At 45.8% G+C, this 27,059-nt stretch overlaps 2 protein-coding genes across 5 annotated transcripts in view; one reads left to right on the top strand and one right to left on the bottom strand.

The window, feature by feature from the left end:
* The window catches only part of SFXN2 (sideroflexin 2), a 29,276-nt gene extending 17,931 nt beyond the window's left edge, over positions 1–11,345 (bottom strand). For 2 of the 4 annotated variants that reach the window (XM_084634883.1, XM_084634880.1), the window contains exon 1: positions 11,271–11,345. The gene's annotated coding sequence lies outside the window, so the exon portion shown is untranslated. Of the gene's footprint in view, positions 1–3,176; positions 3,314–7,221; positions 7,375–11,270 lie in introns of those variants that run through there. The other 2 variants (XM_084634881.1, XM_084634882.1) reach the window with 2 other exon arrangements.
* A 108-nt stretch (positions 11,346–11,453) lies between these two features.
* Positions 11,454–27,059, top strand: part of ARL3 (ARF like GTPase 3) — a 38,750-nt gene continuing 23,144 nt past the window's right edge. The window contains exons 1-2 of the mRNA XM_084633444.1: positions 11,454–11,613; positions 25,580–25,723. Of these exons, the coding sequence (XP_084489570.1) occupies positions 11,611–11,613; positions 25,580–25,723 (147 nt within the window). The 5' untranslated portion in view covers positions 11,454–11,610. The remainder of the gene's footprint in view (positions 11,614–25,579; positions 25,724–27,059) is intronic.

Consider the following 27,059-nt stretch of genomic DNA (forward strand, 5'->3'; position numbering starts at 1 on the left):
CCACCTTCCATCTGTGCGGCTCTCCCGGCTGGCTAACCTGCCTCCCCCCGCTCTGCCAGCTTCATTAGCCATCTTCCCCTGCATCACAGGGTGTGTTACCTACTATGGAGCAGCAAGAAAGAACACATGTGGCTAAAAACAAGCCCTGGCTAATGTGCTGCTCTCTCCAAAGTGCCCCTGGCTTTAGCAAAGTATTTAATTAGCCTCCACAAACTTCTTTTCCTCCCCTGCAGATTACAGTGATCTCAGCCCAAGAAGCCCTGGAATGCAATTCCTTCCAAGGACATGCTCAATGGAGACGTAATATTGACTTGGTGTCCACCAGAATGTAGTAAGAAGAGCATGGAATGGATTTTAACAAATCTATAGAGCTGCTTGTGAATGATTTTGTGACTATACTCGCCTGGGCGCACGCACACACACACCTGCCTGTGTATATATTTCTCTGTTGAATACTCTGGAAATTTTGTTTAGTGCCATTTTTGACTCCTTTTGAGTGCTTCAACAGCTACATCTAGTGACTTTTCAAGATCTGTCTGGTGACTTCCTGCTATGTGGAGTTGGCAACATTGCCAGGCTCAGTGTCTGGGCTCCTCAATCCCGGCCCTCTCTGCTCTGACCTTCCAACTCTGGCGGAGGGGATGGGGGGAGGGTGGTGTTACAACTGACACCTGCTCCCTAGGAACTGTACTAGGATCCCAGAGCTCATTGCATGGAAGCTACCACAGAGCCATCATGACCTTTGCCTTGAACTGAACCAGCAACCTACAATGAGAAGAGCTCCTTGCCCCATAACCGTTCCCCTGAGCCAGCCTGGCCCAATGTCAGCCAAGCTCTGATGTTGCAGGATAGTAGAGGTTTCAAATGCTTTGCCCACTGGCACTTTATTTGGGATTTTTTTTTTAAACTCCCCACTGATAAACTCCTAGAGAAGTCCAAAGCCGCTGGACTTCTGGATTGGAACCCTCTGGAAGTTCACCTGAAAAATACATTCTGCCTTAAAGAGAGATTTCTGTCCTGCTGCCAGGAACAGAGCCACCTAGCTACCCAGCAGGAGAGTGAATTCATAGCGCATCCTTTACCAACACACTATTTCCTTACATCGCGCCATCAGATGCACCTCGCTCCCCAACCCCACTTAGCACTACTGCAATATTAAGGTTGATAATGTTTAGCATTCATTTAAATATGTCTGTCCACATCCTTCATGGACACTATCCAATTAATCAAAGACTTTCAAGCTTGCAGACTTCAGGAGAAGTTAATGCTGCTCTTAGGACGTTATCTTTGGCACATTGCACATCCTGCTTGTTTCACTAGGGGATTTAACAAGCAAGCAGTATACTAAGTTTTATATTTAACAAGGAACACCGGAAGCTAAGACACTGAATTTCAGCAACACTGAGGAAGAAGCCGTAACCTGGCATTCCTAGTCATCTTTTTTTCATAGATTCCAAGGACAGAAGGGACCACTGTGACCATCTAGTCTGACCCCCTGTATAGCACAGGCCTTCTGAGCACTTGATACTGTAAGTTTAGTGTTGGGTCAAGACCACTTTTTTGCAATTAATTTCCCTGTGTTTTTAAAGCCAAAGGAGACAGCTGAAGGTATTTTGCTTGGGCAATTTGCAGTCTGTGCTAACAGAGCTCGTAACTTCTTTGATCCCAGGCCTATGCCAGAGACTTTTAGCCCAGCGGTGCACTCCGTTTATAAACAGCGAGGCAGCAAGGTTTGCAGATGATACTACACTGCTCAAGATACTTAAGACCAAAGCAGACTGTGAAGAACTTCAAAAAGATCTCACAAAACTAAGTGATTGGGCAACAAAATGGCAAACGAAATTTAACGTGGATAAATGTAAAGTAATTCACATTGTATGTATAGTTGGGGTTATTTTTTCCCCAATATGATGGGGGCTAATTTAGCTACAGCTAATCAGGAGAAAGATCTTGGAGTCATTGTGGATAGTTCTCTGAAGACATCCATGCAGTGTGCAGCGGCAATTCAAAAAGCAAACTGGATGTTAGGAATCATTTAAAAAAAGGGAATAAGACAGAGAATATCTTATTGCCTTTATATAAATCCATGGTACACCCACATCTTGAATACTGTGTACAGATGTGGTCCCCTCATCCCCAAAAAGATATACTGGCATTAAAAAAGGTTCAGAAAAGGGCAACTAAAATGATTAGGGGTTTGGAACAGGTCCCATAGGAGGAGAGATTAAAGAGGCTAGGACTTTTCAGCTTGGAAAAGAGGAGACTAAGGGGGAATATGATAGAGGACTATAAAATCATGAGTGGTGTGAAGAAAGTGAATAAGGAAAAGTTATTTACTTGTTCCCATAACATAAGAACTAGGGGCCACCAAATGAAATTAATGGGTAGCAGGTTTAAAACAAATAAAAGGAAGTCCTTCACTCAGCGCACAGTCAACCTGTGGAACTCGTTGCCTGAGGAGGTTGTGAAGGCAAGGACTATAACAAGGTTTAAAAGAGAACTGAATAAATTCATGGAGGCTAAGTCCATTAATGGCTATTAGCCAGGATGGGTAAGGAATGGTGTCCCTGGCCTCTGTTTGTCAGAGGGTGGAGATGGATGGCAGAAGAGATCACTAGATCATTACCTGTTAGGTTCACTCCCTCTGGGGCACCTGGCATTGGCCACTGTCGGCAGACAGGATATTGGGCTGGATGGACCTTTGGTCTGACCCAATATCTTAAGTTCTTATGTAAATACTGCAAACTTCCTCCATTCTTGGTGGACTTTATAACTTCCCTGGATATGGAATTATTTGGCCTGTAGTGTGTACAAGATCCTTCAGCTTGGTTAATGGACTCAGTAGGTTTGTCGTTATCAAACCCCGCAAGAAGACAGACATTCTAAAGAAAAATCTGCAAGATGGGCAACCTCTGAGCTTGTTGGCTGATAAATGCCAAGTATTCTCATTGTTGTATTCTAGAGAGCCAGCAATTGTTGCAGTACTGGCCTAGGAGCTAGGAAAGCCAAAGTTCTAATCATAGTGACATAGGCCTGGAAGGGACCTCCTGGATCTGGACCTGTTCAAAAAAAGAGGAACTGAAATTGGAACGTGGGTGAGCAGAATTGGATTGGTTTTTCAGAGGACGCCTGCCCAGTGCAATGGTATTAATACTTTCCCATCGTTACGAGCATACCTCCTAGCATTGCATTTGCCTTTTTCACAGCCTCATCACAATGGTAGCTTGTAGTCATCCTATGATCAATGAATACACCCAGGTCTTTCTCTGTCACTTTCAGCTGCAGAGCCCTCAGTTGATAGCAGAACTTATTAGACCCTCAGTGCATGACCTTGCATTTTGTACTAGAAATAGGATAACATTTAATATTACTCCAGTCTTCTAGATCATCCAGTTCTTCTTCTATAATATTCCAATCTTCCTCTGTATTGACAGTGCTTCCCAATTTTGTGTTTTCAGTAGATTTCACTAGCTCACTCCTACTTTTCATGCCCGGGTCATGAATGAAAATATTAAAGATTAGACGAAAGAACGAACCTTGAGGAACTTCACTAGAAACCTCCCTCCAGCCCGACAGTCCTTCAGCACCGACCAATGCCATCTCCCCTTTAGTGATTTCTTTACACATTTTACAATTTTGTACTAATCCTCATCTTGTCTAGTTTAACTAATAATTTCCTGTGGCGTTGTATCAAATGCTTTATTGACATCCAAATAGATTAGATCTACCGAATTTCCCATCATTTCCCTTATTTAAAGAAATATCAGGTTCATCCAGCACTATTTTTGGTAACCCTGTGTTGCATTTCATCACATTTTCCCTTGACCTCTATGTTGTTAATTTTTTGTTCCTTCAAAATTTGTTCCAAAGCCTTGCATACTGCTGAGCTCAGACTAATGGGTCTATGGTTTCCCAGATCAGTTCCTCCCCCCCGCCTACTTTGTTAAATATAGACACTATGTTTGCTATTCTCCATTCATATTCTACCACACCCAATTTGATAGATGTATTAAAAATCCTTGCTACTGGACTTCTAGTTTCAAGTGTCCATTCTTTCAGTGTTCTGGAATGACGATTATCTGGGTCCCCAACCAGAACACGTTAAACTCTTTGAGCTTTGCTTCCTACCTCAGATGTGGTTATTTCCATTTCTAGATGCTCATTCACACTAGTCATCCTGCCTTTGTCACCCCATGTTCTCCATCCCCGGCCTTGCTAAAAACTGAGGCAAAGTTTTGGACCATACCTAGTGTAAACTTAATTTCTACCCCATCATCACTGCATGGCAACCCCACTTCTTTTCTTGCTCTTTTTATTTATATAGCCAAAGCATCTTTTACTATTTGTTTTAATGTCATTTGCAAGGTCTAACTACTTTTGGCGAGTTTCACTTTCTCCCTACACTTTCAACACCAACATGGAGCTTCTGTTTGCTGATCAATCTCTTTCTCTTGTTCTCGTAGGCTCTGTTTACTCCTAATATCCTTTCTGAGCTGGTTCTTCAACCAGCTAGAACTGGAGAGCTTCTCCACAAGTTTTTCTCCCCCATGCTGGGACGCAAAAACGATGTGGAATTTGTACCTCAAGACTTAAAAAAAAATTCCAAGCCCGTCCTGCACATTGAAATCTCTGAGCTTTTCAGGTCAGTTAACTTCACTTAATTCCCCCAAGATCTGCCCTTTTGAAATAAAAAACCTTAGTTACCAACTAAAAATCTGCAAATGATCACATACAGGAATAACTGTCAGAAGCATTTGCTCTCCAGTCTATACTCAGGAAATTAAAGTCTCCTACAATGACAATTTCAGGTAGTATTTCTCTCTCTAACATTATGACTCCAACACAAACGTATAGGTCCTCCTAAACTTTCTGTACCTCACTGTTTCCTATCATCTTAACGAGGATCATTAAACTTACCAGCCTTGCCAGGTTGAACTGATGTTTGTGCAATGCTCTGAAGATGAGAAAAGCCATATGAAATAGCCAAGTATTGATATTCGGGGAAGGGGGTGACCCTGATGGCCCAATTCAGAAAAGGAGCAATATGAGGATCCTTTGGATTGGAAGGATTCTGCTGCCCCCTTAGAATCACCACTTACAAGACAAATTAAGCCCGTGGTACCACTTTCTCTACTGGCAAAGATGAAGTGATAGGAATGGGAGAACTTAAACACAACGCACCCCAAGCTTGTAGGTTTAAGAACGGATTAACCTTGAGCCCAATCCGAGCTGCTAGCTCTTACCTTGAGGATGCCACCTGGGCATATACTATTTATTTTAGAATTAAGTTATTGTTTGGCTTTAAAGTAGCCACGTAACTGACTGCGACTGGCTGAGAGTTTCATGGACTTGAACCATGAAGACTTGAACCTTGAAATGATGGACAAGGCTCACAAAAGGAACAGGGCGGTGATCTGCTCTCAGATTTTATAAAGCAAAATAGCCTGCTAAGACTTGGCACCAACACAGCTTTTCCCACCTGCAGATCTCCCTGCAGTCGACAATGAGAAGCAAGTTTTGCTCTCCCCATTTTACAGACAAAGGTCACGCAGCCAGACAGTGGCAGCGTTGGGGATCATCCATGGAGCCGTGTTATGTTTTAAATGAACGTTTCTCCAGATCCATTTCCGACACAGACTATGTCTAGTCTAAGCCCTCCTTTGAGCTATGCAATGGAACCCACACCTATGGGTGTTTGGCATCTAACAATCTACTACTTCCCAGTAACAGATGTTCCTAACGCCACGCCTGGGAGAGTTGTCACACTGCAGGGCCTCAGGGAATCACAGGAATGAGAGAGAGAAACGGATTCTCAGTTCCTCTTCTCCATCCTCGCTGGGGCAGTATCGGTCCCCACAGAGCACTGTGCAGCCCAGTTTCGGACATCCCAGGAAGCACGTGTCCCGTGGCTGACTAATTCCAAAATCCTGTGGATAGATCCATTGTCACTGATAGTTCCAGTGTAGCAGCGGGAATCCTAACTTACCATTTATCAGACAATCTCAAAACATGGCAACCTGGCTAACTTCAGTGGTCACTAGGGATGGAGACGCCCCATGCCAAACCCATACTCGACCAATGCACTTGACAGCACTCATTTTACCACGTGCCAACATGGGTGCATTTTTAAATGGACTGGCATCACCCACTGGGGCCATGAGGGCTGCAGCATAAATTACTTCAGCAGCTGCCCAGTGCTGTTGTCCTGGATACATTGCTGACTGGTCTAGACGTCTCAATGGAAGGAAGGGGTGTAGCCTCAAAACGGGAGGAGACAGCTGCCATGCTCTACTGGCTGGGGATGATGCTGGGGAGCAGGAAACAGACAACGTCCTTTTGAGCCACCAGCCACATTCTCTTCGCTCCACTCCTGCGGTGGCTTCCATTCAGCCAGCCAGCTACAGAGCACCTCACCTACAGGTTGTCTCCCACCTCGTCTTCACAGCTCCTGGAGAGCCACCCATGTACAGCCACCTCTGAGTGGCAGAGATCCCTTTGGTGAGCAGGAACTGGCCAAAGCAACGGCAGGAGAGAGATGCAATCAAGGGAGAGGGATGAAAGGTTGGGCAGTGTGCAAATCCAGAAGCAGTGCAGTCCAGTGACTAGAGCAGGGAGGCAGGAGCTGAGCAACTGGCCCTGCCAATATCATGTAGCTTCCTTGGGCATTGTTGGGGGGGGAGGGGGGCGCGTGTGAGAGGAGGGGAAGTCACTCGAAACACAGGTGCAGCTTCCGAGTCTGGTTCTGGTGGTGAAAATATTGGGGGAGGGAAGGAAAAATAAGACAGACTGGAAAATGAAATAATCACTTTGCTTGTCAGTTTGTCCCAAGTTAAAGCCCACGAAGGATCCTAATTATTAATCAGGACTTCATAGAGAGTCCAACGACCCTGTACTGTGCAGGGGAATGTGACTTGCCCTTGCAATGCTAGAAAACAGTCCACCAAACTGAATCAAGCTTACAGGTCTCGGTGCTGAGCTTGACCTCTGAATAAATATTAAACTTCTTTTATAAATGTGCATCATCCTCTCAACATGCACAGGGTATTCCATTCACCAGGGGACTGATCCAAAGCCCACTGAAGTCAATGAGACCCATGCATTCATTTCAATGGGATTTAATCAGGGGAAGAAGGTGGTGTTTGACACAGTACAACATGACACTCCCATAAGCAAGCCAGGGAAATGTGGTCTAGATGAAATTAATGTAAGATGAGTGCACACCTGGTTGGAAGACTGTACTCAGAGCAGTCAATGGTTTGCTGTCAAACCGGTAGGCAGTTGCTTGCGGGATCCCACAGTGGTCAGTCCTGAGTCCAGCACTATTCAATATTTTCACTGATGACTTGGATAATGGAGTGGAGAGTACGCTTACAAAATGTGCAGATTACACTCTTGTGAGAAGGGCTGCCTGCAGTTTGGAGGACAGGATTTGAATTAAAAATGATCTTGACAAATTGAAGAATTGGTCTGAATTCTACAACATGAAATTCAATAAAAGACAAGTGCAAAGTACTTCACTTAGGAAGGGGGGAAAAAAAATCAAATACACAACTACAAATGGGAAATAATTGGCTAGGTGGTACTACTACTAAGTATCTGGGGTTATAGTGTATTACAAATTGAATAAGAGTCACCAATATGACGCAGCTGCAAAAAAGGCCAAATATTCTGGGCCACATTAAAGGAAGCACTGAATGTGAGACATAGGAGGTAATTGTTTTGTCCCGCTCTACTCAGCACTGGTGAGGCCCCAGCTGGAGTACTGTGTCCAATTCTGGGTACCACACTTTAGGAAAGAAGGGAACAAACTGGACAGAGTCCACAGGAGAGCAACAACAATGATAAAAGGTCTAGAAAACCTCACCTATGAGGAAAGGTTAAAAAAACTGGGAAAAGAATACCAAGGGAAGACCTGGTAACAGTCTTCAAATACGTTAAGGACTGTTATAAAGAGGATTGTGATCAATTGTTCTCCAAATCCACTGAAGGCAGGGCAAGAAGTAATGGGCTTCATCTGCAGCAAGGAAGATTGAGTGTTAGATTTTAGGAATAACTTTCTAACCATAGTAGTTAAACTCTGGAATAGGCTTCCACAACCTATCACTGGAGGTTTTAAAGACCAGATTGGGCAAACTCGTGTCTCAAGGGTGGTCTATGTTAACTTGGGCCCAGCTCAGCACAAGGGACTGGACTTGATGACTTCTTGAGTTCCTTCCACCCCTACAGTTCTAGGATTCTAAAAACTTTAAAGTACATGGGGAAGGAGAAGCAGCTATGGAAGAGATACACCTAGCAGTGAAGGAAGAAATAGACAGAAAACACTGATGGTAAAAGCAGACCAGGGAGAAAAGCCAAATCAGAAAAGACAAAACATCTTGAAGAAAGAAGGGACTGATGGTTTTGCAGTGAACGTGCAAAGCTTGCTGTCAGGCCTCCTGGGTTCTATCCTATCTATCCCTAGCTCTGCCCTCTCTGTGCTGCCAGTTTCTTCATCTCTAAAAATGGGGATTATCTACCATATGGGAGAGTCATGAGTTACAAACATGAGTGATTTAAAGGTCTTTGAGATTCTTGGCTGGAGGGAACAACGGCAGGCAAAGAGTTAATTTAAAGGAGAGCTTTGAAAGAGGAGTCTGAGGGGAGGGGAGCTATACAGGCTCCGAAAGAGAGAATGAAGGTGTAAACCAGACAGATGGAGATCAGGGCTGAGGGAAACTGATGTAATGAACCTCAACACCTCACTGGTGCAATGCCACTGATGCCATGATGCTAAGGATGTATTTAGCTCAGAACATTTCCATTGTAGAGCGTTTGCTTTGTCCAACATTGTGACTAAGTTTTAATGATGCTTTGGCTGATTTTATGCCTTTCCCCCCACCTTTGGATGGGGTGGACACAGTGAACCAGTCCCTCACCCCAACAGCAGCTGCCCTCCCCCCCAAGGAGGTTAGAGATTCCCCCTTACTTTCCTTTCAGTGAACCACGGAAAACAACAATCTAATTCAACATCTCTCTTTCTGTGTAGAAAAAGTATCAGTAAGCAAGGAGAGAGGAAGGGGATGTGGGTGGGTAGCCCCGGCAGGGATGAGGGGGGAGAGCAACAAGGTGAGGATTTCACCACCTCTGGCTGTTGTCCAAAGCCCGGAAAGGACATTTCCTTTCAGTTCCATCAAAGGAGAAACTGGCTCAAATCAACATTCAGCCACTTGGAAAGGTCCAGAAAAGTTACCATGGACACAGCAGAAACATTCCATCAAGCAACTGATGTGATCAAAATGCCGTTAACCTAACAGAGCTTGAAACAGCTACTGTGGCAGGGTGAGGGGGAACAGAGGGGGCTGCGTTTTTCAGAAAACTGGTTTAAATAAACACAGAGAACCCAGCCACTTAGCAACTCGCTTTGAGAGATTTCAGATGATCCAGGAACTTGCTTCGCACCCCTTCATTATGCCCAGAGTCTGTTTAGAGAGTCACCAGTTGCTATATTCCCAGGGCTGTCAACTCTTCCCGCTGGATTGGGTTTCAGAAGATTCCTTCTCTTGCAACAGAGGGTTTTGCTTGCATGGTTTCAATGAGCTACAGTTTCAAGTCTCAACCCTCCATCCCCTACAACAGTGACGTGTGGCAGGTTCTCCCACACCCAACTGGCTAGCCCAGGCCAACACACACTCCCTCTTCCCCGCTTCCTTGCATGAGGCTGCATCTGGGCACCCATGGTTAGCCTGATGTGACCCAGGTTACAGCAGGTAAAAGGTGTCAGAGGAAATCTCTGCTTGCTCCCAGTCAATCACTTAAGCCCCAGCCATCAACTCAGGCACTCTGAAACATTGTGGAAGAAAAAGCTTTAGGGTTTGGACAAAGACCCTTGTGTGCGTCCTGACAGCAGAAACTCTGGCCCAGCCGCTGACCAGCTCCCATTGGGATTACTCACTGCCATGGGTCCATCCAAAATACAGCAACCAAAGTTACCTTCCTAGGTCACAGCCTGTTGTTTTGCCCACACCACACCCACACCCCTTTGGCTCTCCCCACTGGCCCCTTTCCAGGTTCTACAACTCCACTTCTCCCCGCCTGTCTGAGCTTATCTAGTCCCCTCCACTCTGCCAAGGCTGCGCCTATTGCACAGCCCTGCCCTGGCTCTCTCAGCTCCCCTCGGGGTTTTCACTCTACACCCACCCCCATGAAACTGCACTGCCCGCCCCCGTCCCCCTTGGATACCCTAGGCTTTGCACTGTACTCCCCTTCCTAGTCCCTCTCCGATAACGTCCCTGTCTCCACACACAGCTTATGCTGCACCTGCCATGTCCTCTCAGATTCTCTGGGCTATATACTGCGCCCTCCCCTCCACCAAAACCACTACACTCCTCTCTGATCACTTGGTTTCTACCCAGCACTGCACACCCCCCTTCCCCTCCCCTCCCCCATCCACCCCCCAACAGGGTAAACACTGCACTCCCCTCCCCCAAAGCACTGCGCTTCCCTTTCAGACCTCCTGGGCTTTACATTGCAATCCCCACAGCACTGCACTGCCCCCCCATTTCAGAGCCCTGGAACCTTGCCCTGCCTCACACTGCACTCCCCCCCCTTCAGACCCCCGGCGGCTTGCCCTGCCCCCCCCCTTCAGACCCCCGGGGGCTTGCCCTGCCCCGCCCCCCCCCTTCAGACCCCCGGCGGCTTGCCCTGCCCCGCCCCCCCCTTCAGACTCTGGGGGGCTTGCCCTGCCCCGCACTGCCCCCCCCTTCAGACCCCCGGGGGCTTGCCCCGCCCCACCCCCCCTTCAGACCCCCGGGGGCTTGCCCCGCCCCACCCCCCCTTCAGACCCCCGGGGGGGCTTGCCCCGCACTGCCCCCCCTTCAGACCCCCGGGGGGGCTTGCCCCGCACTGCCCCCCCTTCAGACCCCCGGGGGGGCTTGCCCCGCACTGCCCCCCCTTCAGACCCCCGGGGGGGCTTGCCCTGCCACGCCCCCCCCTTCAGACTCTGGGGGGCTTGCCCTGCCCCGCACTGCCCCCCCCTCAGACCCCCGGGGGGGCTTGCCCCGCACTGCCCCCCCCTTCAGACCCCCGGGGGGGGGGGCTTGCCCCGCACTGCCCCCCCCTTCAGACCCGCGGGGGGGGGCTTGCCCCGCCCCCCATTACACCGCACTCTGACCTCCTGGGGTTTACCCGGTGCCCCCCATTGCACTGCCCTGCACCCCTCTGCCCCCCCTCCCATTGCACCGCGCCCCCCAGCTCTCCGGGGTTTGCATATCCCAGGGCCCCCGGCCCCCTACCTGCTGCGGCCCCCAGGCCAGAGCCCCTCTCCCTCGCTCGGGCCCACGTGGCTTTCCCCGCCCCGCTCCCTCAGGCGTGGCCCCTGTCAGCCAATCAGAGCCGGCCGCCCCCCCCCCTTGCCAGCACCAGCGCAGGACCCGGGACGGGAGCCAAGGAGGTTTAATACGCATGCGCCGAGGAGGGGCACGACGCGGCCGGCAGGGGCCGGAATCTGTGTCCGACCCGGCCCCGCTGCCGCTCGTGCGACGTGCGTGCCGCGGAGAAGGGTGACGCTGTACGTAGGAGGCGGCGCGCATGACGCAGTTGCCCATGGTAACCCGGGAGCCGCGTAGGTAGAGGATGGTGAGTGCGAGATGTGAGGGGGGGCAGCCAGGGGAGGGTCCTGCTGTCTGGGGGAGGGGCCGGGGGCAGCCTGGGTGGGGAGAGGGATTGGGGGGGGCAGCCTGGGTGGGGAGAGGGATTGGGGGGGGCTGGGGGGGCCAGGCTGGGTGGGGAGAGGGATGGGGGGGCAGCCTGGGAGGGGAGAGGGATTGGAGGGTGCTGGGGGGGCAGCCAGGGGAGGGTCCTGCTGTCTGGGGGAGGGGCCAGGGGCAGCCTGGGTGGGGAGAGGGATTGGGGGGGGCTGGGGGGGCCAGGCTGGGTGGGGAGAGGGATGGGGGGGCAGCCTGGGAGGGGAGAGGGATTGGAGGGTGCTGGGGGGGCAGCCAGGGGAGGGTCCTGCTGTCTGGGGGAGGGGCCAGGGGCAGCCTGGGTGGGGAGAGGGATTGGGGGGGGCTGCCTGGGTGGGGAGAGGGATTGGGGGGTGCTGGGGGGGCAGCCTGGGTGGGGAGAGGGATTAGGGAGTGCTGGGGGGCCAGGCTGGGTGGGGAGAGGGATTGGAGGGTGCTGGGGGGGCAGCCAGGGGAGGGTCCTGCTGTCTGGGGGAGGGGCTGGGGGCAGCCTGGGTGGGGAGAGGGATTGGGGGGGGGCAGCCTGGGTGGGGAGAGGGATTGGAGGGTGCTGGTGGGGCAGCCAGGGGAGGGTCCTGCTGTCTGGGGGAGGGGCCAGGGGCAGCCTGGGTGGGGAGAGGGATTGGGGGGGGCTGCCTGGGTGGGGAGAGGGATTGGGGGGTGCTGGGGGGGCAGCCTGGGAGGGGAGAGGGATTGGGGGGTGCTGGGAGGGCAGCCAGGGGAGGGTCCTGCTGTCTGGGGGAGGGGCCGGGGGCAGCCTGGGTGGGGAGGGAGGGATGGGGCTAGGGTGCTATGGAGAGGGAGGGATGGGGGTCCAGCCTGGGGGGAAGGGGTGGGGGTTGGGGACCAAGCTTGTGGGGGAGGGTGGGAAGGGGTGGGATGCTGGGGGGCCCAGCCTGGCTGGGGAAGGATGGATGGATGGATGGAGGGGGGGCTAAGGTGCCGTGGAGAGGGAGGGAGGGAGGGATGGATGGTGTCCAGCCTAGGTGAGGCAGGAGGGATGGACTGGAGGGGCTAGCCTGGGTGGGGAGGAAGAGGTGGGGGGCTGGGGATCTGCGAGCCAAGCCTGGATGGGAAGGGATGGATGGGGTGCTGGGGGTACTATGAAGAGGGAGGGATGGGGGGCCAGCCTGGGGGTCTCATTGGAGGAGAAAGGACCAGCAGGTATTCAGAAGTTTCTGGCATGCAGTGCCAGGGTGAGGAGGGGTTGACACAGCTGCTGCAGGGGAGCACCCCCATCCCTCCAAGAGGTGGGCTAGCCCTATGGCAGGATGGTGTGTGTGCAGAAACTAAAGAGTCAAGCTTATGACAGTGGGACAGAGGATGGGTGAAAGAGGTGAACAGCCTCCAATAGCCCCACGTATAAGGACTGCATTCAGTCCTCAAATCCATAGACATGGCCTGGTTTGCACACACTGGTTCAAGGCAACCACATTTTCCCTAATTGAGTTGCTACACGGACAGCATACTAGGAGCATAGCAACTTCACTGTGATGGTTCTGCAAGCTACATTCCCCACCCATCCCAGCCTGCAGCATTCCACACTGCTCCATCATAAAAGGTGTGGAGACAAAGGCCAGGGCCCCTGTTCCCTTTTTGTTCAGTTGATGGTGGGTCATTACTTACTAGACACAGTGGTCATCACAGAAAATACATCTGCTTTAAAGATGAGGGCAGTTACATAATGGAATGGAGCACTCCACCAACTACACTTGGGCAGCGGCTGCTGACAGATAAAGTTGCACTTTTGCTTTGTGAAGGTCTCAAACTGATACAGTCTGGGATTTGCTGAATGGTTTCTGAGCATTTATTGTGTGTGTGAGATGGGGTGGACAGGAGGGAAGTAGGTAGTTTCCAGTGCATGTTTTACTTAGCATTAAACAGAAAGATACACAAATGTATTTCCCATATATAAAATCAGTGTTTCCCAGAGTGTGTGGTATGGCCCCTGGGGGTTCATCAGAGACTAGCTGGAGTGGGGAGAGATGCGGGAGCACCCCAGCTAAAGACCCTGACATAAATTGTTCTCCAGAATCTCAGCTTTCATTAAAAGAAACAAAACAACAAACACTAAGTCTCTAGCTGTTATGGCTGTGAAGAAAACCTTGAAAATGTGAAGGGGGTGAAACCACTTCAGAGACCAGAATTTGCAGAGAGCCTAGAACAACAGCCCTCAGGAGTGAATTGCCCCATTGTTTTCAGTGGTTGCTTACTCTGATGCCAATAATGAGTTAACAATGTTGACATTTAAATTATTTCAATGCACATCAAAGCATCTTAGAAATGAGTAGAAGTTTAATATTATGCAGATCTATTCCAGCAATTCCCAAAAGTGTGGGGCAGAGGGCATGAAGTACCAGCTGGGGAAAGGAAGTGAGGGCACAGCAGATGTATACATTGAGAGATGGGTAGATTGTTAAACTTCACATGGTGGGACTGCAGTGAGAGCCCAGTCAGTTTTGTTGTCCTAAAAGAGGGCTCATCTTTTGAAAGTTTGGAAAATATTGTGTTAAATGGCACCTGTGGCTTACTTGCTACTGTAAATAACTATATTTACATGTTTACGGCACTTTATTAACAGACATCAGGCAAAGAGTATAATAACTTTGTACTTACAGGGCCTTTTATTCAAGGTCATTTATTCATGCTCTATCATGATGTTCAAGTATTATCCCATTTTGCAGATTGGGAAACTGACTCATGGAGAGGTTAGGTGACTTGCTCAAAATTATTATATGGAGACAGGGTAGTTTCTGCATAGTTAAAAGTGGAGTCAGGCACTTAAGACTGATTGTGATCTATTCTTTCAAACAAAACCACAATCCATTTATTGTCAGTAGTATCCTTGATACCTAGAATTTGTTCCAGAAATTGAGAACTTTCTGAGATAAGACTTGGAAAGTGACTCCTTTTAGAAATGTTTGCATATGGTCTAATAGTTTGTTGGTGCTTTTATCTGCACAGTAAAATTACATTACATCATAGGGTTTTTTTAAAAGAGTACGTCTTAACATTGACTCATATACAGCAGGTAGTTATCAAAGACAGGTATACTGAAATATGTACAAACGTGTTCCAAAAGCTAGACACAAGTTTCAAATACCAAAACCAACAGAAGGAAGAAAAGCATGCAGGCATTGTCATCATTGACACCCATAGATAGAAATTTTGTGTGGTTAGTCTCTAAGGTGCTACTAGTCCTCCTTTTCTTTTTGCGAATACAGACTAACACGGCTGCTACTCTGAAACCCTTTTCCTAAGGAAATCTGCATGTGACATATTGCTAACAAATTTAAAGGAAGCAAAAGAGTTTGATTTCAATTATGCAAAGGCATGCACAGAAGGACCCATTCAGATATCTCCCAGTGGCCCAAAATAGAAAACTTTGTATGACCTCTTTTGATAGAAAACTGTGTCAGTGGGTTTGAGCAGGGAAAACTTTCTAGGTGATTTGACTCCAGCAAAAGGTAAACTTTAATGCAGAAAAAAATGTATGAATTGAATGACACCATAGTCTGGAATTTGCGCAGCAAGTAATTGATTTTGTTTTGACTGTGTTAGAAGTATTGAATAAGCTGTGCTAAATAGATTAAGGCTCTTTGGTTGTTTTGAAAAAGGCTTTTATGTAGCATCTCTAGTTAGGCAGGCTAAGAGAAAGTTAATCAAACATCATGCTTCAGGGCATCAGCTAATTAGCTGCAGTAAGGAAGGATTCCCCACCCTCACACACTGTGTACAGAATTGCACAATGGACTAGGAATGAAACATCAGCTACTAGCCACTGCTGAAGGCATATTAGACTCGATAGACTGTTTGTTTGATCCCACTCTACCAAATCCTATATAAATACAGTGAAACCTTCACTAATCTTCCTCAAATAGGCATCCTCTGTCTTACGGAATGCTTTTAGAGTTGTTGTTATTACTCTTTACTGTAGTGTGTAGGAACCCCAGTCTTGGACCAGAACCCCACTGTGCTAGGCACTGTACAAACACAGAACAAAAAGAGAGTTCCTTCCCCAGGAGCTTACAATCTAAGTGTAAAACAAGAGATAACAGGCGCATACAGACAGACCAGTGGGAGAGTACAAGGAAACAATGAGACAATATTAGTTAGTGTGATAGGCAGTTTTTTTGTAGGCATAATGGAAAAGGAGGGTTTTGAAGGAGGATAATGAGGTAGCTCTGCAGATGTTTACCAGGAACTCTTCCTAAGCCTGACTAGCAGTGTGAGAGAAAGCAGAAAGGCACTTGTTTCAGATTTAACAAATGGGTAATGGAGGCTTGCACCATGGTCCAATCAGAGGCAGGAGTCAGCATCTTGATAGAGAATAAGAGAGGATAGGTAGGATGGGGTTAGGCCATGAAGGGCCTTAAAAGTGAAGACAAGTAGCTTATGTTTGATGTGATAGAGAAGGGGGAGGCAAAGGGTGGGGTGACATGGTCAAGCAGTGGGCTAGGAGAATGATCTTTATAGCAGCATTGTAGTTCAGTAGAATTTTATTTGATCTTTTGTTAAATGCCACGCTTACTAAGGAAACATTTGCTGGTCACTGAGGGCACTGATATTCTAATCATCTGAGCTTTGTGGCTAATACAACAAAACAGAAAATATTTGCTTCTTCTCCCTAATCGGGATACAACTCCACCCCGCAGTTACTGACAGGCCCTACATCACCTTATTTCTAGACCATAGCATAAAGTGAAATAGTTCTCTCCATTACATCCTTTATATTGTCAACTCTGATATGATATTTACACAGATAATTTCGCAAAAAGAAAAGCAGTACTTAATAAGTACTTAAAAAGGAGTACTTAATAAGATAATAGCTTATCTTATTATTACCAGCAGGACAGTGGGGTGGGAGGAGGCATTGTTTCATAGTCTCTGTGTGTATATAATGTCTTCTGCAGTTTCCACAATATGCATCCGATGAAGTGAGCTGTAGCTCACGAAAGCTCATGCTCAAATAAATTGGTTAGTCTCTAAGGTGCCACAAGTACTCCTTTTCTTTTTGCGAATACAGACTAACACGGCTGTTACTCTGAAACAGATAATTTCAATGCTCAGTTCCCCCTAAATCAACTTCTAATTTGGCCTATAAATGTGACTCTTCCTCTCAAGAGCTTCTATGGCACAGGATGTGGTTGCATGCACCAACTAGTTCTAGAAATCCACATAGCTTGGATTTAAAGCTGAATAAACCTGCCAAACCTTAGGACTGTAAATGTCATTGTATTTTTATATACATGTATTAAGAAAAGTTTAGCGCACGTAGCTATAACAAAAAAACTTTGGATAGTTCAGTGAGTGTTTTCAACCTAGAAATTATATATTTTCATAAAACCACATATTTGTATTCTCAGAAGGATGCTAATGAGACGATAATTTTCTTTCATATCCAATTTCCTTTTTTTGAATGCTGTATATCTCTGTATTTGCCACCCAACAGTGTAGAACCCAGTATTAAATTTTATATAATTTCTTGGTAATTATCCAGTGGTTTTGTGTTTTGCTTTTTTAGTATCTCCACCCACCTTCCAGAAAATGTAGGTATCTTAGTGGTGCTCTCAGGTGTCAGTCTCTTGTTGGAGGAGGTCCTGTGCCTCTCTGTACAAAGGAAGGATACTTTGGTCTCTCGTTCAACTCAGTCAAAGACTAAAACAGATTATTTGCTTCATACATGCCACCACTTCTGGAGTTGCCCAGTATGGCTATCCTCATCTAAAAGGTGTAGCCTGGCAAGACTATACACCCTGTCACACAGTGGCCTCCACAGTTTTCCCCCTCCATATTAAAAATGCTGCAATCTGTTCAGTTTTATGCAGATTACATGTAGCCCTCATGCTCCTGACAAGTTGCCAGTGCAGCTCTTCAGCTGGACAATGTGCTTAAGCCTCAGCTGAAGACTTGTTCTGCTACTGAACCTGGGAACCCACCACATCACCCATCTCATCCCTTAAACTGCCAGTACACAGCTGCCCTGCCACTAATCCAACCAACAGATTGCTTTTTTTAGTATCCTTGCCTTGCCTGCTGGAACATCCATATCACCACAGCAGTCTCCATAACACTGCTGTTTACTGCCCACGTTTATGGTTTTCCCATTCAAAAGTTAATTCAAATATTTTGTTTGCAAGTAAAAACCTGTCCATCAGCATGTGCGTAGTACAGGTTGCACGTGCCACATGCTGGAGTTATGCAGCAAGTAAATTAATTCTTACTTTTTCTAGTCTGCTAAACCATCAAGGAGCACTTAACACCTTTTTAGCTTATGTATTTAGTAGGGCTCTCAAGTGATTGATTAATCGCGGAAACAAAAAATTTTATCATGATTAATCGCACTGTTAATAATAGAATACCATTTCTTTAAATATTTTTGGATGTTTTCTACATTTTCAAATATATCAATTTCAATTACAACACAGATACAAAGTGTACAGTGCTCACTTTATATTTATTTTTGATTACAAGTATTTTCACTGTAAGAAAAGAAAAGAAGCAGTATTTTTAAATTCACCTAATACAAATACTATAATGCAATCTCTTTATCATGAAAGTTGAACTTACAAATGTAGAATTATGTACCAAAAAACTGCATTCAAAAATAAAACAATGTAAAATTTTAGCGCCTGCAAGTCCTCTCAGTCCTACTTCTTGTTCAGCCAATCGCTCAGACAAACAAGTTTGTTTACATTTGCAGGAGATAATGCTGCCCATTTCTTGTTTACAGTGTCACCTGACAGCGAAAACAGGCATTCTCATGGCACTGTTGTAGCCAGCGTCGCAAGATATTTATGTGCCTGATGCGCTAAAGATTCATATGTCCCTTCATGCTTCTGCCACCATTCCAAGGGACATGTGTCCATGCTGATGACAGGTTCTTCTCGATAACAGTCCAGAGCAGTGTGGACCGACGCATGTTCATTTTCATCATCTGAGTCAGATGCCACCAGCAGAAGGTTGATTTCCTTTTTTGGTGGTTTGGGTTCTGTAGATTCTGCATTGGAGTGTTGCTCTTTTAAGACTTCTGAAAGCATGCTCCACACCTTGTCCCTCTCAGATTTTGGAAGGCAGTACAGATTCTTAAACGTTGGGTCAAGTGCTGTGGCTATCTTTAGAAATCTCACATTGATACTTTCTTTGCGTTTTGTGAAATCTGCAGTGAAAGTGAAAACGAACAACATGTGCTGGGTCATCATCCGAGACTGCTATAACATAAAATATATCGCAGAATGTGGTTAAAACAGAGCAGGGGACATACAGTTCTCTCCCTAGGAGTTCAGTCACAAATTTAATTAACGCATTGTTTTTTTAACGTGCATCATCAGCATGGAAGCATGTCGTCTGGAATGGTGGCCGAAGCATGAAGGGGCATACTAATGTTTAGCATATCTGGCACGTAAGTACCTTGCTGTGCCGGCTACAAAAGTGCTGTGCAAATGCCTGTTCTCACTTTCTAGTGATATTGTAAATAAGAAGAGGGTAGCATTATCTCCTGTAAATGTAAACTAATTTGTTTGTCTTAGCAATTGGCTGAACAAGAAGTAGGGCTGAGTGGATTTGTAGGCTCTGAAGTTTTACATAGTTTTGTTTTTGAGTGCAGTTATGTAACAACAACAAAAATCAATATTTGTAAATTGCACTTTCACAACAAAGAGATTGTACTACAGTACTTGTATGAGGTGAACTGAAAAATGCTATTTCTTTTGTTTATAGTGCAAATATTTGTAATAAAAATAATATACTTTGATTTCAATTACAATACAGAATACAATATATATGAAAATATAGATAAACATCAAAAATATTTAGTAAATTTCAGTTGGTATTCTATTGTTTAACAGTGCAATTAAAACTGCGATTAATCTCAATTTTTTTAATTGCTATTAATTTTTTTGAGTTAATTGCATGAGGTAACTGTGATTAATTGACAGCCCTAGTATTTAGGTATTTATAAGGCTGAATTTTTAAACATTCCCACAGATTTTACTGAGTGATGCTTCTCCCGGATATTAAATATCTATTTACTAGAATCAGAATACATAGATGTAACTTTAGAACAGTAACATTTTTGAATGACTGCTAGCCCAAACTAGAGTTTGTGTCTTGATTTAAATTGGACTGCATTTTAACTGCACACATGAGCTCTATAATCTGTATACAAACAGAGCTGCTAAGCAGAGTCCACATCTATATATTGGTTTGCTTTTCTTCTAGCCTTCTAAATCAGCTTACTTTATACCTCAGAGAATACTTTTATTTCTATAAATAACCCCTTCTCTCTTGGCTAACCTAGATAATCCTGCGATCAGCCACACAACAAGAAGTGTCACTTGAATAGAATATGGAACGACGCTGATCTTATTTCTTGTAGGCTGTTGTGTTAGTTTGGAAGTTCATCATTCAGCAATAGGAGAGGATCTATTAACATTTGTTTTTCATTCCTCCCCTGAGAAGTATTTAGTGGTAGATAAGTGATGCTTTGTAGCTTATTCTTTTGCATTTGGTTTCTTGTAGTTGCATTTAAAGTTAAAAAGATTCCCAATCTTGACCTGCTCTGGGAATTTATTGCTTTACTCTTAGCAAGCAAAAAGAAAAGGAGTACTTGTGGCACCTTCGAGACTAACAACTTCTCTGTATGTATATATATATCTTCTTACTATATGTTCCATTTTATGCATCGGATGAAGTGAGCTGCAGCACACGAAAGCTTATGTTCAAATAAATTGGTTAGTCTCTAAGGTGCCGCAAGTACTCCTTTTCTTTTTGCAGATACAAACTAACACAACTGCTACTCTGAAAAAGAACAGGAGGACTTGTGACACCTTAGAGATTAACAAATTTATTAGAGCAGAAGCTTTTGTGGGCTACAGCCCACTTCATCGGATGCATAGAATGGAATAGATAGTAAGAAGATATATACACACAGAGAAGGTGAAGATGCCATACAAACTGTAAGAGGCTATTTAGTTAAGATGAGCTATTATCAGCAGGCGATAAAAACTTTTGTAGTGATCATCAAGATGGCCCATTTAGACAGTTGACAAGAAGGTGTGAGGATACTTAACTTAGGATAATAGATTCAATATGTGTAATGACCCAGCCACTCCCCGTCCCTATTCAAACCCAGGTTAATGGGATCTAGTTTGCATATTAATTCAAGCTCAGCAGTTTCTCTTTGGAGTCTGTTTTTGAAACTTTTCTGTTGCAAAATTGCCACCCTTAAATCTGTTCTTGAGTGGCCAGAGAGGTTGAAGTGTTCTCCTACCAGTTTTTGAATGTTATGATTCCTGATGTCAGATTTGTGTCCATTTATTCAGTGTACATGGCAGAGGGGCATTGCTGGCACATGATGGCATATATCACATTGGTAGATGTGCAGGTGAACGAGCCCCTGATGTTGTGGCTAATGTGATTATGTGTCACTTGAATAAATATATGGACAGAGTTGGCATCGGGCTTTGTTGCAAGGATAGGTTCCTGGATTAGTGTTTTTGTTGTGTGGTGTGTGGTTGCTGGTGAGTATTTGCTTCAGGTTGGGGGGCTGTCTGTAAGCGAAGACTGGTCTGTCTCCCAAGGTCTGTGAGAGTGAGGGATCATTTTTCAGGATAGGTTATAAACCATCCCTGACAGGTGTTTGTCTGACCTGTTCCTAGAAACCTCCAATGATGGGGATTCCACAACATCCCTTGGAAGCCTATTCCAAAGCTTAACTGCCTTTATAGTTAGAAAGTTTTTCCTAATATCCAACCTAAGTGTCCCTTGCTGCAGATTAAACCCATAACTTCTTATCTTGCCTTCAGTGGACGGGTCAGCTAAGAGCATGTCATGCACTTGCCACTTGGCATCGAGAAGATTCAATATTTCAGGATCATCATCATCATCGAACCAGTCTGCATGATAGCATTTTGTATATCTATCGCAGCTCACAACAGCATTATAGATTGTATCATGCAGGGACAACCTTTCAGCAGATAAGTCATCACTAATTGTTGGAAGAGTTAGCTGTGTTGAGAATTGTTCAGCAGTTGATGGGTCTTTCAGCCAGGCAACATTTAGATACTTAACTGACTAGTTTTTACACATTTTTGGCTGAATAAAAAGGGAAAACTTTGATCAATAAAGACGGTTGTCAGTCCCCCAGTCTGCTCCATGTAATACTCAGGTTAGGTGTACATCTCATAGGTCCCGCTGTCAGGCCAACACACACAGTGATGTCACCCTACCATTTTGTATTTGTTGGTAGGCCAGTAACTCTGTCACAGAAGGAAATCAGGTTGATTTGTTCATGACAAATCCATGCTGGCTATGCCTTATAACCCTATTATCTTCTAGATGCTTTCAAATTAATTGTTTAATAATTTGTTCCAGTATCTTTCCAGATATTGAAGTTAGTCTGACTGATCTATAATTCCCTGCCCTCTTTGTTCCCCGATAAAAGATGCACCACCACCACCACCCACAGTGCTGCTAAGTGGTCAGGCAGGAGTTGGCATGTCTCCTGCAAGGCCAACCCTTGCTCTCCAGTGTGCGGTTTGTAAACCTCATCACCTGCCCTTTTTAAAGAGAAGTCCTGTGTTTGCCCCTCTTCAGTCCTTTGGGACCTCACCCGTCCTGTGTGAGTTCTTGAAGATAATTTCTAACGGTTCCAAGATTGTTTCAGCTAATTCCTTAAGTGTCCTAGGTTGAATTTCATGAGGCCCTGCTAACTTGAATACATCTAAATTATCTAAATATTCTTTAACCTGTTCTTTCCCTATTTTGGCGTCCATTCCTTCCCCTTGTTCTTAATATTAATTGTGTTGAGTATCTGGTCACCACTAACCTTTTCAGTAAAGACTGAAGCAAAACAGACATTAAACACCCTTGTCTTTTTGATGTCGTCAGTTATTAGCTCTCCCTCTCTGCTAAGTAGAGGACCTACGCTTTCCTCCATCGTTATTTTGCTCCTAATGTATTTAAAGAACATATTCTTATTGCCTTTTATATCCCTTGCTAGGTGTAGCTCATTTTGCGCCTTAGCCTTTGTTACTAGTTGTGTGGTTAAACTTGTATTTTTTAAGTTGTCAGCGTGTTGATGAATAATTCTGAAAGCCTATGTACTTGATTGACCTCCTACCCCATCCTTTGCCATTACTCATCTTAGATTGTAAATTCTTTGGGGTCAGAGTGTGTCTACCTTTATGTATTAGGCAGCACCTAATACAAAGCAGTCCTATCTGGGTGCTACCATCATATATATATTTAACAACATATAGTACCTTAGATAGTATACATTTTCCAGTTTTATTAACTGACAACGTATGATAGGCACAGACAGTATTAAGGCACAAAAAGGTAGCATTAAGGGTGAGATTTCAATCTTACTATTGCATTTCCAGACTTGAGAGCTAGATGGCTTAACCTTTGCATTATGCTATCACTTCTTAAAAGCATCGAGTTGGGACTGACATTTGTTAACTTTCTACTTGCATCCTACAAAAACATTCTTTTAAATAACTCCTCAAAAACTTCCCCTGTACAAGGGATGGTGTATGTTCATTTATTAGTTGTGTCAGATAGTTTAGTTGATTGATATTCAATTAATGCCGATAGTACAGGTGGTCAGAGGTGGGGTCATATATAACTTTGGTTTTCCAGTGTTATCAGAAGCTTAGCTGGGATGATCTGTGTAGTGAGATCTTCCTTTGGAGCTTATTAATACCATCCTTGTGCAGAGCAGAGTATTGTAAGTGCTCAGAGGTGGTGTTTTAAAAGAGGTGGAAGCTGAGGCAGCTAGGAGCCAATACACCTGCACTGGAATAGGATGCTACATTAAAAGCCTGCTTTCTAAAGAAAAGTGGTGATAGCTGATTTCACTGGATCCTGAAGTCTTGTATCCACAGCATAGGATGGTAGTGCAGAGACAATACCAGGACAAGTTTCCCATTGCCCTTAGCCAATGTGTCTCAACCCTGATCTAGAGGGAGCCATCTTCAGGAGCAGTCTCCATGGCCTCAACAAAAATATTTAGAACTTGGAACTCTTCCCATCTACAGAGCACTTTACAACCTATAACTAATTCATCCTCATACCATCATCATGAGATTGGAAAATATCATTACCCCCATTTCCAAAACTAAGGTTCAGTGATGTGCCTGGAGGGCCTCTGGGTCTGAGCTGGGATTTGAAGTGTGAGTTCCTGGCTCCAGGTCCTATTGGTCTCAGCACAGAGCACACATGGCTGCCAATCAATGCCTCTTATGGTAGTTTTTTTTATGGGAACACCTGACCAGTAAGAGACTGCACTGAAAACGAGATGACCCAAAACGGATGAAGAGGATTTTCCTTCACAGACACATTCCAGAGAGGAGGATGATTCTAATTAGGTGTGATAGCAAGATTCCCACTGGGGCTCTGTTGTGATAGGTGCCATACAAACACATGGTAAGAGCTAGTCCCTGCCTGGAAGAGCTTACATTCTAAACAGGCAAGACGAAGAAAGGGTTTGGGAGGGGACAGAGAGGCACTGAGTGATTAAGTGACTTGCCTGAGGTCACCTAGCAAATCAGTGGCAGAGCTCTTGACTCACCATTTGTTGCCCCATCTACTTGCTGCACTGCCTCTCTATTGTGTGTCTGTGCTTGTCAGAAGGGTTCTGAATCAAAGCAGGGTAAGTGGTGGTCCTCAGTTATATGCCAGCACCTAGAATGCTCTTCTGCTGACCGTTATTTCATAGCAGTGCAGGTGTCTGATCATTGGCACCAGCAAAGGTTTATGTTGTGTTCATAGATTCATAGATACTAAGGTCAGAAGGGACCATTATGATCATCTAGTCTGACCTCCAGCACAACGCAGACCACAGAATTTCACCCACCCACTCCTGCGAAAAACCTCTCACCTATGTCTTAACTATTGAAGTTCTCAAATCTTGGTTTAAAGACTTCAAGGAGCAGAGAATCCTCCAGCAAGTGACCTGGGCCCCATGCTACAAAGGAAGGCGAAAAACCTCCAGGGCCTCTTCAATCTGCCCTGGAGGAAAATTCCTTCCTGACCCCAAAAATGGCGATCAGCTAAACTCTGAGCATATGGGCAAGATTCACCAGCCAGATACTACGGAAAATTCTTTCCTGGGTAACTTGGATCCCACGAGCTCTGTTATTTTTCTAGTGGTTTGCATTGTAAATAAACCGACGTGCCGATTCCGTTTCCTAATCCCGAATGATACTGTCAGCTCGAGGGGCTGAGCCTGGCTAATGTTTGAAGTTTTCTTAGCCATGAGGCACAGTGATCTGAGATACTTTTGTTAGCTGCTACATCCTCAGAAACCTGAACATTTCATTTGCCCAGCATGTTTTAGAGGACTAGTAAATGGGGTTTTGGATAATCAGGGGTGTTACTGGGTAAGGGAGTCATGACAGAGCACATAGTAACCTAGAAAGAGGGAGATTTAGATTAATGGGGTTTTGTTGGTGGTAAAAATAATACAGATCACCTGGTGGCTTGACTGCAGCTCATTAATGTACCTCATCCTTGGGATATGCTCTCTGGCACAGTGAATACTGAATAGGCTACAGGAGTTGAGTTGGACAACACAGCCCTTTGAATGGCCCCCATCAGCTGGCATGCTGAGTGATATTAGTGGCAGTTGTGTGCTTCTAGACCCAAGGTGATGCTGCATGTGGGAGTGAGGCACTGAGAGAACAGAAGTGGAGAAATGCAAGAATGAAAGGGTGGGGCAAGTCCTCAGATCCTGTTTGCGCTGGTGGTGGGATCTGCTGCCATGTACCATGAAGCAGAGGGAGGAGGGCAAGGCTGTGGAAGGGGAAAAAGTTTCAGCATGGGAAATAACATCTCGGATTTCCTGGCTGCTGCAGGGTTTACTGTCAATTCTGCGCAAACTGAAGAGTGCACCAGACCAGGAGGTGAGAATCCTCCTCCTGGGACTGGATAATGCAGGCAAGACCACGCTCCTGAAACAGCTGGCATCTGAAGACATCAGCCACATCACACCGACACAGGTAAGAAAGGCTCTTCCTGGGCCTGCAGGCTGCTGTGTGTTCTGTTTCCATCCCACATGCCATGTTAACCATATTTCAGGTACAAGCTATGCCTATGAAATGCTAAAGACTGCACACAAAACTAAATTAGAACAGTGGGGGAGGTTTAGGTTGGATATTAGGAAAAACTTTTTCAGTAGGAGGGTGGTGAAACACCTAGGGAGGTGGTGGAATCTCCTTCCTTAGATATTTTTAAGGTAAGGCTTGACAAAGCCCTGGCTGGGATGATTTAGTTGGGGATTGGTCCCTCCTGAGGTCCCTTCCAACCCTGATATTCTATGATTCTATGGATATTATCATTATATTGGTGTGTTTTCAACTGCAGAAAGGGAGCCAGCCCCAAATGCGTGTATAGCTGGAGAGCATAAGTTTTGCACCCTTTGAGCCAGATTCTGACCTCAGGCATGTTGGTGTGTATCTGGACTAGCTCCATAGAGTGCAGTGGAATTACTTGGGATTTACCCGGGTGTAACAGAAATCAGATTTGTTTTAACAAACAAAGAACAACTTGTACGTTTCTCTCTATGCTCCTTGCCGCTTTCCCCCTGGGCATTCCCAGAATCCCACAGATCATGTCATCCCTAGCTGTTGGTTTTTACTCCCCCGCTTCAAGGCTCCCCATTGGGGCAATTGTGTCCCTCCAGTCCAAAATGCCATCAGCACCACTCCTGACTTGACCAGAGGAGGCTGCTAGAGAGCTACGCAAGGTGCTCTTCTCCCCAGCTCCCCTAGAAGCAGAGTGCCCTGCCTCGCAGCATTCCCAGCCCCCGACATCCCAGAGCAAAAGCCCACGCTCAGATTCCAAGCTCTGATCCCCTGGGTCATGTGGCAGCACGTTGCCAGGCCACAGCACATCCTGTTTTTCCAGTTGAACACCCTTTCAGTTGGAGCTTTAGTTGATGAAACAGACCCTTCAGATATGCAGCTGTTCTTTTAAGCTGAGCACTAGTGTTGTGTCGAATGAAGCTTAGTCCTCTGGCTTTGGGTTAGACTGTACTGTGTACTCAGTTTTCACAGGCTTAAGCCTGCTTCTGACAGTGCCCTCTGTTTTTTCCCTTATCGGCATCTCTCTCTCACCTCTTGTTGTATCCACCCTTCTGAGCACTCCAAAGACATTAACAGCAACATATGTCTCTGTAGCCATGACAGTGTCAGCCCTTGATCCAGGAACATATGCAAGCTGACATGCATAAGGCTGCTGTTCTCTTTCCTCTTCACCTCTCCCGCAGCTGATCCATCTGAACAGCAACACGGCCCTATCTTGCCATGCTTTTCAGCAATGTGATATATAAGCTGC

Source organism: Lepidochelys olivacea (genome assembly GCF_965140295.1).
Source record: "Lepidochelys olivacea isolate rLepOli2 genome assembly, chromosome: 7".
Lineage (NCBI taxonomy): Eukaryota > Metazoa > Chordata > Testudines > Cheloniidae > Lepidochelys > Lepidochelys olivacea.